The 14,043-nt window shown below is 33.8% G+C and overlaps 1 protein-coding gene across 1 annotated transcript in view; it reads right to left on the bottom strand.

The window, feature by feature from the left end:
* OTOGL (otogelin like) overlaps nucleotides 1–14,043 on the bottom strand; it is a 90,345-nt gene that overhangs the window by 8,958 nt on the left and 67,344 nt on the right. The window contains exons 41-53 of the mRNA XM_088141505.1: nucleotides 13,330–13,544; nucleotides 12,599–12,740; nucleotides 11,364–11,549; nucleotides 10,270–10,482; nucleotides 9,280–9,384; nucleotides 9,033–9,140; nucleotides 7,721–7,822; nucleotides 6,818–6,922; nucleotides 6,680–6,714; nucleotides 4,413–4,476; nucleotides 3,061–3,239; nucleotides 1,389–1,493; nucleotides 602–721 (exon numbers count right to left, since the gene is read on the bottom strand). Of these exons, the coding sequence (XP_087997631.1) occupies nucleotides 602–721; nucleotides 1,389–1,493; nucleotides 3,061–3,239; nucleotides 4,413–4,476; nucleotides 6,680–6,714; nucleotides 6,818–6,922; nucleotides 7,721–7,822; nucleotides 9,033–9,140; nucleotides 9,280–9,384; nucleotides 10,270–10,482; nucleotides 11,364–11,549; nucleotides 12,599–12,740; nucleotides 13,330–13,544 (1,679 nt within the window). The remainder of the gene's footprint in view (nucleotides 1–601; nucleotides 722–1,388; nucleotides 1,494–3,060; nucleotides 3,240–4,412; nucleotides 4,477–6,679; nucleotides 6,715–6,817; nucleotides 6,923–7,720; nucleotides 7,823–9,032; nucleotides 9,141–9,279; nucleotides 9,385–10,269; nucleotides 10,483–11,363; nucleotides 11,550–12,598; nucleotides 12,741–13,329; nucleotides 13,545–14,043) is intronic.

The following is a 14,043-nucleotide window of genomic DNA, read 5'->3' as shown; positions in this document are numbered from 1 at the left end:
GATGGAGACTGCAGTCCTATACTCAATTCAGAGTAAAGAAGATCTATATCTTTACATGTTAATAGCATAACATTGTGAGACACACATTCTGAAGACTTGAGAGAACTTCATAATTTTTACTCAGTATTAACATTTCATTTGAGCCAATAGCACATTCCTAAACCTATTCATTTCAATGGAAGCAGCAGGTCCACAAACTGATCCATCTTTCTGTTAAGATCAATAAAGCAACTTCAGACAGTATGTGGGGATTTGGGGAAATACATGTCAGAACCAAAGATGACACTCAATGGACAGTTTATGCTGCTAAAATTACTATGAATAAGGGAACGTAGAATCAAGCAGAGCTCCTGAAGCTGCCCTATATTTCCCCTTGGATGTAAGAAGCTAGGGGGAGAGAAGATAATACTAGATTTCAAGCTAAGTGGGTTTAATTAATTCTAAGTATTATGTGTGTGCAGGGATAATTCAGAGGAAAAAAATTAAGGCAATAAATGCAGTTGTAGATAGTTTTATATTAAACACTTACACCTGGATACCAAATTCCCAAATAAATGAAACATACATGAATGAAGAATATTTTTATATATAAAGTACAAACCTTCACACATTCAGTCTCATTAAAGGGTGGGCAAAATACACTGGAGCCAAGTACCACTGTTCCCACACCAATCTTTGCACATTCATATTTAGTGCAGTTTGAGTCCCATGTGCTTCCTTCCTATAAAAAGAGAGAAGGAGAGTAGGGCAAAGGAAAGAAAGGAAAGACTGGCTAAAATGTGGCAGAAATAATGATTGAGCCATGCATTAAGATAACCTTACCAACCTTAATGGCTTCAGGTATGTTGCAGTCAACCACAGTTGAAGAATACTAGGCTGGTAAATACTGTATTTTAGTTTAATGACTATTAAATTCTGTTGAACACTGTCAGTGTTTTCTGAGAGCATCATAACAATGGCCTAATATAGTAATATGGTAATCTATTTCTCATACGAAGCATTTACAAGAAGAGCAACTTCAGCAGACAATAACTGTTGTTTGTTGCTTAACACCAGACATAGAGTCAATGTGTAATTTTGTTTGTGGTATGGTGAAATGTATGGTGTTCGCACAAGTCCAGGTAACTTTGATTAAATGTCTGCTCATATGTAAATCAAGCTTAAACTGAATTCCTTGACTAATACCAAGCTAACACCAGTATTCCTGGTGTCTCATTATACATTTAGCTCATTTGGATATCTAATCATGTTGAATGTCTAATATGATCTTCAATCAAGAAAAGTTTGAATCTGGAGTAATCATATGAGAAACTTGTAGAATTTAGATCTTCACTTAATTAGAATTCTAATTCCTTGTTGTTCTCTGAACCATTTTTAAACCCACTTACTTCATAAATCACAAGAGTTCCGTTGTCAGTATAAAAAGGACATGAGACATTTATGCAGGAACCACAACAAGAATGTTGACCATCAGATGGGCTGTGTACTTGATGCTGTTAAAAAGAGAGAATATCCATATCAGTTGTATTAAATACATATAAGCTAATTATAATCAAGTGCTAAAACTGTATTTAACTGCTATATGATGTATGCATCAGTTAACAATATGATTTCCTTTGACAACTGTACCCATATCTTTGTTGTTGATGAGATATAAGCTTACTTTTAAAATCCTTGCACCAATTAAACTGGCAAGGCAAATCAACAAGAGTTAGTTTTAGTAGCATTTTTCCTTCAAAGCAATATAGGTAACAGTCTTATACCAAACAAACATTATTAGTCTATCTTGCTCAGTATTGTACATAGCAGGTGTACACAACCTATTTTGTTCTCAGAGCTTGAATGGTATGCTGGGAATGTTATTCTTAAAAGTGGAAACAGCAGAACAAGGATAGAAACTACATGCAATTGCTGTTACATTTAAATAAAATTACAATTAAATACATTTAACATTATTATTTGCTATGTATTTAATAAGATTCCCTTTCTGTCATGTTAAACATGAAAAATTGCTGCCCACTATAATATGCAGTTTTGGATCCAATTATTAATGAATAGATCATAGCATAAAGAAGGTTACTCAGGTAATTTTGAGTGTTTTTTTTTAAGTGATGTATGATGTGAAAGAGTGTTGTTTTAAAAATAAAAAGGCTGTACTATAAAGCTGTATAAATGTATGTGGAATTAAACATTGGCTGATCAATTAACCTTATTGTTATCAGAGAGAAAATGGAAGTCAACTCTCAATTTCTGTCTGCAAATTCTTTTCCCTGTCCCAGGGCAAAGATGAAGATAAGAATATTATGAAATCAGCCTGACAGCTAGAATGTCATCTAGTATAGACATTCTCTAGACTAGATGACATATAATGTATTCGCACTAGGGCTATGCTTTGTAAAGTGCTTATGCAGACCAGCTTCTTGAAGAATAGTGTTAGCTGAGTCTCACGGAAGCTACTTTAGTTCAGTTCTTCAGTGACAAAGTAGAATAATTTTTTAATATGTATGCACATTCCCAGAAGACCACAAAAAGAGATATGGGGCTGCTTTGAGACTTCAGCCAGTCGGTCTAGAGGAGGGCTTTGTGCAGTCTTGAACACCACACATAAACCATAATCATAAAAGAGGACCAGGAAGATGTGACATATAGAGGGATCTTGGGTTGAGAAGCCCTGTGACTATAATATAAAAGAAATAAATTGCATGTTTCTTTTCTGGAAAAATGACAGGATCACTGCATAGCACGTAATTCACATATTTCATCAGCATATGTTTCAAAATATTTATTGGTTAAAAATTTAATACAAACATCTTCATTCTTGGGAAATAGATTACTTTAGTCACTGACTTTGGGTGCAAAACTGGTTTTGATGTAGAAGGATTCTACCAGAGAAAGGGAACCTTTGAATCCAATCCTTTATTTCAAATTTCCCTAAATAATAAATATATTTACACTGAACACAGTTTAAGATATTGCTTATCATTTTAAACAGATTTTAAAGCCAATGTTATATTAATTGTGTTGTTTCAGGAATAACTTTGTCTATATATTTTTACTTACTGCTTCACATTTTTGGGAACAGTTAATTACTGCCAGATTCATAATGTGAAATCCTGTGTTGGGGTCTGTTTCTTGTGAACACTTTGCCGTATAACAAAGTTCTTCATCCAAATATTGAATCACTGTCTGACCTGGGTTCAGTACAGTGACTTCTTGGAAGACACAGACACTTTCTTTTTCTAGGAAGGAAGGAAGGAAGGAAGGAAGGAAGGAAGGAAGGAAGGAAGGAAGGAAGGAAGGAAGGAAGGAAGGAAGGAAGGAAGGAAGGAAGGAAGGAAGGAAGGAAGGAAAATACACAAAAAAAGAGAGACTTTTAAATATCAATTCTATTTTTTCACATACAATAAGAAAGGTTTAGTGATAAGCTGTGGTTTATTTGCAAACTACAATGGTTGATTGATATATCATACTTACAGTTTAGCATTAGTATGACCTTGGCTACATGCAGTTTGCAATTTTCCTTTTAAAGCTGTTATTCTGCTTCTTAGTATTACCAAAGAAGGAATTCAATATAAAGGTAACTTGATTTCTGTATGTGTATGTGTGTGTGCGCGCATACATACACACACACATACAAAAGGCAACCTATTTTTTCAAACATGCAGAATGTGGTTGCCATTGCAGTGCAATGAAAGTACATTACACTGATTCTTATATGTGTTTCTTACTCACATATAAGCCAAATTTTACTAATACTAGGAAAATACGCAAAAAAAGAGAGACTTTTAAATATCAATTCTATTTTTTCACATACAATAAAAAAGGTTTAGTGATAAGCTGTGGTTTATTTGCAAACTACAATGGTTGATTGATATATCAATAAATATCACTAATTGGGACCTAAAATGACAAATTTCCATGGCAAATACACAAAAGAGCACCTTATTGCAGAAATTCATTATATAATATATATACATACATATACATACGCACACACACACTTTATTAGCAGCTCCTTACTCACTGAAGTCGGACAAATGCCAACAGTCCAAGCCCTTCAGTACCCAATTAAAACTTACTTGCCATGCCATATTAAACTGTTTTGTTTAGTTTTCTCTCTAAGTCCTAATGGAATATAAATAATTTATTTATCACTCTATGTGCTATAATTCCCTTGATAAATTTAACACTACTAAAGAACATGAAGCATAAAGTTTGTTCATGTGAATATTTCTGTTCTAACAGAATGTGTCCCTTTTTTATTTTAAACTAAAAATTCATTGAAAATTGTAAGCACATAAAGTATATAGGGCTTGTCTTAACAACTATGCTACTGAAAATTAAATATTAAAAAAAAAGGATATTGAAAAGAACACCCATACGGATGCGCACACACACACACATGTACATACCACAAATATATTGTGGGCATCCACATGTACTAGAAGTATTAGCAGTTATTTTCCGAACTTCACCCTATGGAATTAAAAAAAAAAATTTCAATGATACATTTGTTCAACTGCACATAGACATGTACTTTCATTTGCAACGAAGTGAATATCTTTACATAACAACTGTCAAAACTATCAAATGCATTTTAGCAGCTAAAGTTGTTGCACATTTGAATGCAGGTTTGCGGAAACCATTAGGCCACATGCTTACAGCCAAAGCACTTGGTCCAGCTCTTCCTTGCCACTGTTAGAATTGTTACAGTTCCTTCTACAGAACCCAAACTACACTGATGTTCACCGGAGATGAGCAAGCCAAGTGGGAGCTGCCGTTGCTTCTCAGTCTTGTCACAGCTTCAAATTCAGAGGAGGTAGCTGAATGTGTGTAACTGCAGGGATGTCCACTAAGTGTGGTCAAGAAAATCAAGATGGCAGCCATGATAGCGTGTTTGAAGCTCTGCCTGTTTTTTATGTGTGTTGCAACTGTGTAACTGTTTAGAAGGCTAACAGTACAGATAGGTTTCCAGGGATCGGCAGAGGGATCAATGCTGTGGAATGTACTTTGGTAGGTGTTAGGTAGGCCCAAGACATTCTGTTATATGAGGCAGAAAAGCGAACGGTGTCCACATACCAAACATTGTACAATATGGGTAGCACAATGATTTAGTACAATGATTCTCTATTAACAGAACAAATAATGTTGTTGCCTCTTTAGGACAGTGCCAATATTTATTGTCTAATGGTAGGGTTATATTTTCCCCACAAGCACAATAGCCAATAACATAATTACAACTTGTAAAGCCACAGCAAGTATTTATCAAGTCATCTCTTCATTGGGTTTGTCATGAGCCACGACATGAATCTGAATCTGATTCTGACAATGTTGTTCCAGCTGAGCCTGTGGAATGTCAGCCTCAGGAATCATTAAACCATGATGCATCTGAGACTGACCAGCCACAGACATCTTCTGATCAGCTGGAGCAGTCAGATGACGAGGCATGACTCCCAAGCCCAGATTCAGACGCATGCAGAGGTGAGCAGAGCAGCATTGATCAAGGAGACTCCTCGCAAGGCAAAGGGTGAGGCCTGAATAATTGCAGCCAGCTGCCATCAGAGAGATTTATGTAGCTTGCTTTGCCTTAATTCTCTGTTGGAAAACAACCCTTTGAATACCTAGCTTGTGTCTTGTGTGTATCCTGAATTCCCGACTTCTGGACTGGCTGATTACCTGATTTGGCTTCATGACTTTTGGCATTGTAATTAGCCTACTCTTTTGCGTCTTGGACTACAAACGGTACTTTACTTTGATAAGTCTTTGTTTTGCAACTTGTCTGCTCTGCTTCTCCTTGGCAACTGTGTCTGCTACCTTGAAACAGAACCGTTTTTCATATTGGTATTAACGTGAATAAGAGCCAGTTTGGTGTAATGGTTAAGGTGCTGGATTAGATGGAGAAAGCTAGCTCTAGTCCTGCCTTAGGCACAAAGCCAACTGGGTAACTTTGGGCAAGTCATTCTCTCTCAGCCCTGGGAAGAAGGAGGCAGGGGCAAGCCATTTCTGAAATTGTTGCCAAGAAAACTGCATGAACTTATTTAGGTAGTTGCCAAAAGTCAAGAAGGACTTGAAGGCCTCAAAAAACAAAAAGGGAAACGTAACTTGAATATCACATGTACAATAAAGTTTCTATCATAATTTGCTATGCTCCTGATATAAAAGTAGAATGTAACAGACAAATAAACATTGAGTTATTACTATAAATGAATTAGTACCAATATTCTATATAACAATATACCACACTTAACTCTGTCTGGCCATCTATCTATCTGTCATAATCCATATTTGTCACCTACTTCTGTCCACTTACTTCCTACACTCAGTCTCAGATTTCTTTGCCAAGATTTTCATTTTAATATTGCTTTGAGATGGGTTGCTTACAGTGTGACTTTAGGTTACTGAAAGCTTATTTTACAAGTGTCAATGTTTTACAAAATTCTGCTACCAACAGATTTTATAATAGCTATCACTGGTTCTGATTCTATCAGAATTCACTGCACACTATATCTCAGTTCTGTCAAGATCTTTCACTTTCATACACCGACACAATTTTATTCATTTTACATGTCTTACAAACTTATGACTACTGTCATCGTAATACAGGGTAGCATAGAAAAATTTAAAATGAAAGGAGAGGAATAAGAATTCCAAAACTATTATGAAAGTAAATATTTCTTACCAATTTACAGCTTGGTACAGTATCACAATCACATTCTGGAGAAAACAAGAGAGAAAAGTTCAGTATGACTACATCAATGGGAATAGATGATATACCTCATTAATTTACATAATTAGAAAAAAAGCAGATTATAGATACCACAAATCCAATCTGGGCAACACTGTCCAGGTACTCTTTTTCTAATCAGTTTCATATCAGCAGAGCAATTCAGAAGAGGTGAAGGACAGAGATTCTCTTCACATACTAGAGAAAGAGAAATTGTGTCTTTAAAAGATTATTGCCACAATATCACTGGGAAAAAAAAATAACTAAACATATAAAACTTTTCTCTATTATATTATTATTTCTACCTGCCACCTTAAATGAATGGTTAGGAGTGAATGAGTTATTTTAGGCTCCAGTAATCAATAATAATTTGAAGTTTCAATAGTAGAGCACATGTTTTGTATCACAAACTACTTTAGATAGAGGAGACAACCTTCCTCATAATATGATAGTGTTCCAAAATCAGTTTGCTATAAAGCATGGGAAACTGTTGCTTGAACAACAAAACCCCAAAGTATCACTCCATATGAATAGTTACATAAGTCTTCATCACGTTTTGTGGTATCAGATATGCTTATTGAATGGACAAGGTAGGCACTAGGTACAGTCTAGATGTTTAGATATTAGCATTAAATTGAAAATCTAAAGTGAGACTACAACTATGTACAGCTGAATGTTGTTTTTGTTCTTTCTGCCATCGGCAATCCTTGAGATACGGAACAACTCAGTGGTAATCTTTCCTTAGATTATACATGCTTATGCATGCCTAGACTTTTCAACAGCTGTACATGGCTAAATATATTTTTGCCTGATTATTTACCTGAATTTTTAGAATAGAAATAAGATAGTAATTGACTCTACCTCTATGGCAGCTGCAGTGTAATAATACTGTATTTAATACCAGCAATGAATACTATTTTATGACTTAATACAAAGAAAAATCCCAATAAAACAAGTAACAATCACTCCGAGATATTTAATCCAAGCAAAACTTACCACAGTGATAATGAGGACAACAGTAATGTGCAGTACTAAGATCTACTGTAAGAAGTTCTTCTTCATTGCATACTGGAATAGGTTCAATGCAAGATTCACAAACTTCAAGAGAAACATAAACACCATGTAATGCATACATACATACATACATATATACATACGTATGTATATATATATATCCACCAACGTACACTCATATACATACGACATTAGTTCTGAGCCCGTTTTATATTTATATTTATATGCTGACACTGTCCTAATCAATAGAAATTGTTAACCATGTTTGAATAACTGAATATTTAACAGTTTGCAAAAATGCAAAAATAAATAAATAAAATGCATAGCTATGTATGCCAAACTGTGCCGTGATTTTTTAAAGCTCAAGCAAGCAGCCTCCAACACTGAATTGCAACAGGTTTTAACACTCTACAGATGTACTAGGTATTAAATTAAATGAGATGCATTTATTCAACTCACTGAACTGGGAAAACATGTGAAAACTTCACATGGCTCCTAGGAAAGTCATGCCCTATTTTGTATTGCAAATACAATAGCATCATAATATGTGAATAGGAGGCACAGGTCAGAGAACACATGATATATACAGCTTGGCGTCACCAGGGCTTCTATGTATATTTCTACTGGTGGTTTACTGATACACATGATCTTGTCTAGGCTTGAAAGCCAAGTAGATTGGGCCCAGTTACTGCTTGATGGGGGGAAAAAAGAAAGAAAAGAAAGAAAGAAAGAGAGAGAGAGAGAGTGTACAGAACAATCAACAAGAATATTCATAGCAGTTAAATTATATTATAGCAACCAATACATAGCAAAGGTTACAACAATACAAGGAAAAATGATAATAGTGATAATGAAAAATAAAACATATCAAAAGCAAATAACATAATATCAACAATTTAATCAAATGTAAGTAATTCAAAATTAAATTAATAATAATATTACAAGGACTGGATCGAGCTTTTATTGTAAGTATGACATTAAGCATATAATGAGTCCTTGTAATTTTTGTTCCCCTTTTCGTTATTCAATGGCATTGTGAAAGAGAGAGAAGAGTACACATTGGGACCATAGTGTTAACAGTTAACTCCCATTTCCTTCCTTGCTACAGTTAATCAAAAACAATGGTCACATAGCTACTATATAATAAGAAAAGTTCTCAGCACCTGAATTCTCCCATTAAAAATTGGGTGGTTTTGTAACTAAATTTAAAAAGTAACCTCTAAATTTGTACTTATCTTAGATATTTGCAATACTTAATTTACCCAAGATTTTTAACATGAGAAATGTTCCTTACCACACAAATAGGATAAACAGCAGATATCCTCCAATTTGGCTTCCACAATAAACTGATCTTCTCGGCATTCTGGACGGGTAACTTTGGGACATGCAGATACATCACATTCTGAATTAAAAAACAAAGCAAACCAAAACAGGCTATCTAGTAAAATGCAACCAATGATTTACTGTTTTAAGAATTTAGAAGTTATACACTTCTAAATGAAAAATCTTTTCTCAGTTGCATTATTCACTGTATCACTTACCACACTGGTATTGAGGACAGCAGGAGAAAGGAGTGTATTTAACTGTCAGCTCCTCAGTACTTCGGCATACTGGGATAATAGGGTTACACAGAGTCATGTTGCATTCTAAAAAAAGCAGAATCCTGAATCAAATCAAATCAATATATCTCTACTTAACTTTTTTCATGGAAAGATGATAGGGAAAACATTTATTGACCCGTCAAGCAGTTCTGGTTAATAAGCAAGATGATGTGAATGTGGACGAGCTGTTCTTTTTTCAAATAAAGCATTTTAAGATTACTGATACTTGATGTTACATTGATCGTATAGAATATATTGAAAGTGAAGAACAAGAAGTTGTACTAACATAAAAATTAGTGTCCAAATTTGTTTGGCTTCTTACATTAATGTAACATTATCTTAATGTATGCATTAAAATAAAGGCAGAGCAGCTTGAAGTTACATGGAGAATCGTATATTTTGCTGGGATCAGCTTAGCACACAACTGGATCGCCATTTGGGTATCTCTGGTATCCTACCTAGTGTTGTTTTTTTTTACCCCCAAGAAAGAAATTGGAAATATTTGCAAATGCCATTTTTCAACATCCAAAGTGTTTTTGGAATGCACTTGTCTTAATTGACCTTCTTATTGTCCATAATTTGACATGTCTATAAGCCTGAATGCCATCTCCCATTTCTCCATGATAAGGTATTACCAAAAAGGTGTTTGAACCCTTATTCGTCTCCTTAATTTTGGTCAGAAAATGATGAACTGGATATTTTTATCATAATTCAGAAGAGGAAGATTTTTCATGGTCTGTGCCCATACTAGATCATAGAAATGAAATATAGTGAATAGATTTTTTTTGAAACTTAAATGTTGACTTTTATAATGATAGATTATTTTCTCACTATACACTAGCTATGTGCCAAATATTTTATCTTTCTCTATACTACACACAGATTCTGTCCTACCAGCTGAATATTATGCCTTTCATAAATGTCACATACCACAGACTTTTTTTGGACAGCAAGTTTGTTCTTCAATTATACTGACAATCACTTCAGCCTCTCGCTCACACATTGGAGGTGGCTGTTTATCCCATTCAGGCTCTGTATCAATAATGCTCCCATTCTCCAAGCATTTATACATGCAGCATCCTTTACTGGAGCCAATCCAAACCTCTCCAGCAGAGTGGGGATGCCCTTCATTATCAGTACAGGCTATAAAAAAATGAAAACATTTTTTTAATGACATCAAAAAAAAAACCCTGTTTACATTTTGATATAAACCATATCTGTCATAAAAGCTAGAAGTTAAATAACTCCAGATGTTTATAAGAAGCTGGAGCAAAATATATCCTGACACTTCTAAGCAGAGAAAGGAAATATTACAAGCATCTTGATATTTAGATGTATATTGCACCTAAGACATACAATTTTACTTTTGCAAAACTATCATTAATTAATGCCTCTTGATAAGTAGTTTAGACCTCAGGCTCATATGACTGTAATTATGGTGTATAGATCCAGAATGATTATCTATCTTTACTCTGTTTATGGTGTTTGAGTCATTAGAACATTAAAATACAGGTCTACCCTACTTCAGTACTGCAGGTGGTAAGAACTGTTATTGACAATAAAATAATCACACTGGTTTCCTTTGTTTTATTTTACTTTTTTTTTACCTTGAGCCTCAGAAATTATAAATCTATCACTTTGAAATCATATTTCTGAAGGATTTTTACCAGGAAACCAGCATCTCATAATGCTCATAATGCTCTTTCAAATTCTGAAACAGTCAGAAATTGTAATTCCATACTTAAATGAGAATACATCTCAGTCAATTTAGTGGGATTTATGAAGTTAGGATTACTTTTACAGTAAAAATCTGTAGTTTTCTACAGATTCCTACAGAAGATCAGCTTCCTAGCTATACTACTTAGGGAATATAAACTCTGGAGGTACATTGGACTGTTTATTAATTTTATATTATTTGCATAAAGAGGAGATAAAAATAGAAATCATGCCTCTGCCCCACCAGACAGCAAGGATACTTGAATCTAATAGGAAAAATATGCTAGCATATCAGTAGGCTTACTCACCACATTTTTCTTCTGGAATGCAAAGGTCAGAGTCTGTTCTATGAAGAATGGTCCCCTTTTTGCAAACACAGTCTTCTCTTAAATAGGAACATGATGATTTTTCATAAAACCATTTATTTAGGCATGTTTTGGCAGCACAAGGTTGTACACAAGGTTGATATTCCTTTCCATCAGGGCAAGCAAGCACTACATGTTGAGGAAAATAAATATTGCTAACATTTCCTTAACATTCATTGGAAAAGGGGAGAAAGAAGGTGTTAAGAGGAAAAATTTCTTGTGAAACATAATTTATCTAAATGTCCAGTTTTAGCTACACATTTCATTTTGTACAATTTGTAAATTGGCTTTCTTGTTATCAAAGGATAAAAAATGAAGGATACAACTAATAGATTAGAAAATTAGAAGACACTGTTTTGAATGATTAGAAATAAAGACCTGTTTCCATTAATAACCTTCTCTGAATATTATTTTACTTGATCTTGTTCGAAGTGGTCATCATTTAACTTTTTCTCTTGTGCAATTAGTATTATGTATTCAGATGATGGGGGAGAAATAGTAAGTTATAGATCTGATTATATCTGATTAGTTTTTCATTTTTTTCATTAACAAAGATTAGTTGTTGGTGACTTGTCATACATTTCTATGGTGAAATTTGAAAAGCACATTGTCGTCAATTCTATATTATTGCTAGCATATGTTCTTGAAAATAAATATTTTTTTGAAAAATATTGCAACTGAAACACCAGTCTTTCTGATGCTGAAAAAGTAATGTCATATACATGTAGGTCTAAATTCATTGCTTTGTGGTTTTTAACTGTAATTTTTGTTGTGGATGCCAAGAAAGTTAAACAGTGTGTCCTCCTTTTCCCCCCATTTGTCCTTTCCAATTGTCCATGTCCTCCTTTGCCTGTCCAGATATCTGGTAATCCTAGGTGAAAAGAATTTTACAAAATCTGGAAAGTAGAGTGATAAAAACAATCTATTGATGATGTAGGTAGACAATATCAGCAATTAAATTATATACAGTTTATCATAACTTATTAGCATCTAGCTAATAACTATCAATACTAACCCATAGTGTCTAGAATGGTATTGAATGGAGTGCTAAGCAAGAAATTGGAACCATTCCTTTCTAAATCTAGCCTTCTATGTATCACTAAAGTCTAGCAAACTAAAAACTCAAAATAAAATCCAAGTAAAAATCAAGTGATCAGAAATGAGAGTATCACGCTTACAACAGTAATCTGGTGTTCTCCACTTAATGCAGATATTATGCTTGTTGCATAGTGCTACATATGCAGAAAGAGCATCACATTCATAATTCCCAAAATAGATATTGTTGACCCACATTTTCTCACAAAAATCTTGTGGTGAAACCTAGATCAAATATATTTAGATAAATTAATAATCTAGATAAATTGGAGAAAAATAATCATTAGTTTCATTTTAATAGCTGCCATGCAATTAAACCCACAATCATTTGCATAACATAGCTTTTTTCTAAAAAAAGTTGCTAAAATATTAATATAATTCCTATATTTTAAAAAATACAGTTCCCCAAATTATTATTTTTTTTGTTCATTTTTGTTCCCATTTTGAAAGTCACATTTATGTAGGGCCCAATGATCCATTTTTGCAGATAGAACTTAGTTAATAGAAAAAGGAAGTTTAATTCCACCTCCTCCTTGCAACCCCTTCTGCATCCTCAAATTCTGCTACAAAAGATTAGGGGATTGCTGGAGATTGAAGACTAGTTTCCTGACACTTTTATCTGGGAAACAGATTAAAGTAGTAGTATAAGCCCCCAAATAGGTATACATCACAATTTAAAAAAAACACTCTACCTCCCAGCCCTATCTGCATATATGTTGTGACTCCGCCATAGTACCTCCAAATGTTGAGTCTGGTCCTTTGGCACCACAAGATTGTCACCCCAATTCTATACGCATAATTGCTTCATACTCACTTTTTTGTGACAAGGGGCAAAAACCCACTTCTGTAAGAGTTCCATACAATATGTACAATTATCTTCTGTACAGTTTTTAATGGGTCTTCTTGTTGTTACATCAAAAGATTTCTCAATTTCCCAACTTTTAATAAAAATCTCAACTTCTTCCATGTTTGTGATTATTGTTCTATTTTGCATTTTCAAGTCATCAGCTGGATCACCATTGCAGACACCTTGAAATAAACACATACTTAAAATATATGAAATAATTGAAACAGCATTACATTTCTGAAAGAAGAAAACAGAAATTTAAAAATTCCCATCAGTTTGTTAAAAACTAGAAAAACTACTAAAATGAGGTATAGTTTAAGAATACATTTTCAGACTTTTTCTTAAATACTTACACAATGAAAACTAAGAAATCTTCCAGCAATTCTGTAAGGATTAACATATTCTTGAATATTAGTTTCTAGTCTCTGATGCTTTGCTAATGGATGATGTGAAATAAAATATTTTATTTACAAAAACAATTCTATCTTTTCAAAATAACTCTAAGGACACTTGTTCTCATAGCACTATTTTATTATTGTTTTTGTTACTTTGAATTATCTGCCCAGAGAACTTGAATTATTGGGTGATAAGTATAATAAATATCAATAATAATGAATACTTAGTTATGGGGAAGGACCATCACTTAGTGGAGAGCCCATATTATGACTGTATAATACACCA

The sequence above is a fragment of the Python bivittatus genome, unplaced genomic scaffold (genome assembly GCF_059951505.1).
Source record: "Python bivittatus isolate LINGU-HERP-01145 unplaced genomic scaffold, Pbiv_v1 ctg000330_np1212, whole genome shotgun sequence".
Taxonomy (NCBI): domain Eukaryota; kingdom Metazoa; phylum Chordata; class Lepidosauria; order Squamata; family Pythonidae; genus Python; species Python bivittatus.
This window is presented reverse-complemented; position numbering and strand designations above follow the sequence as displayed.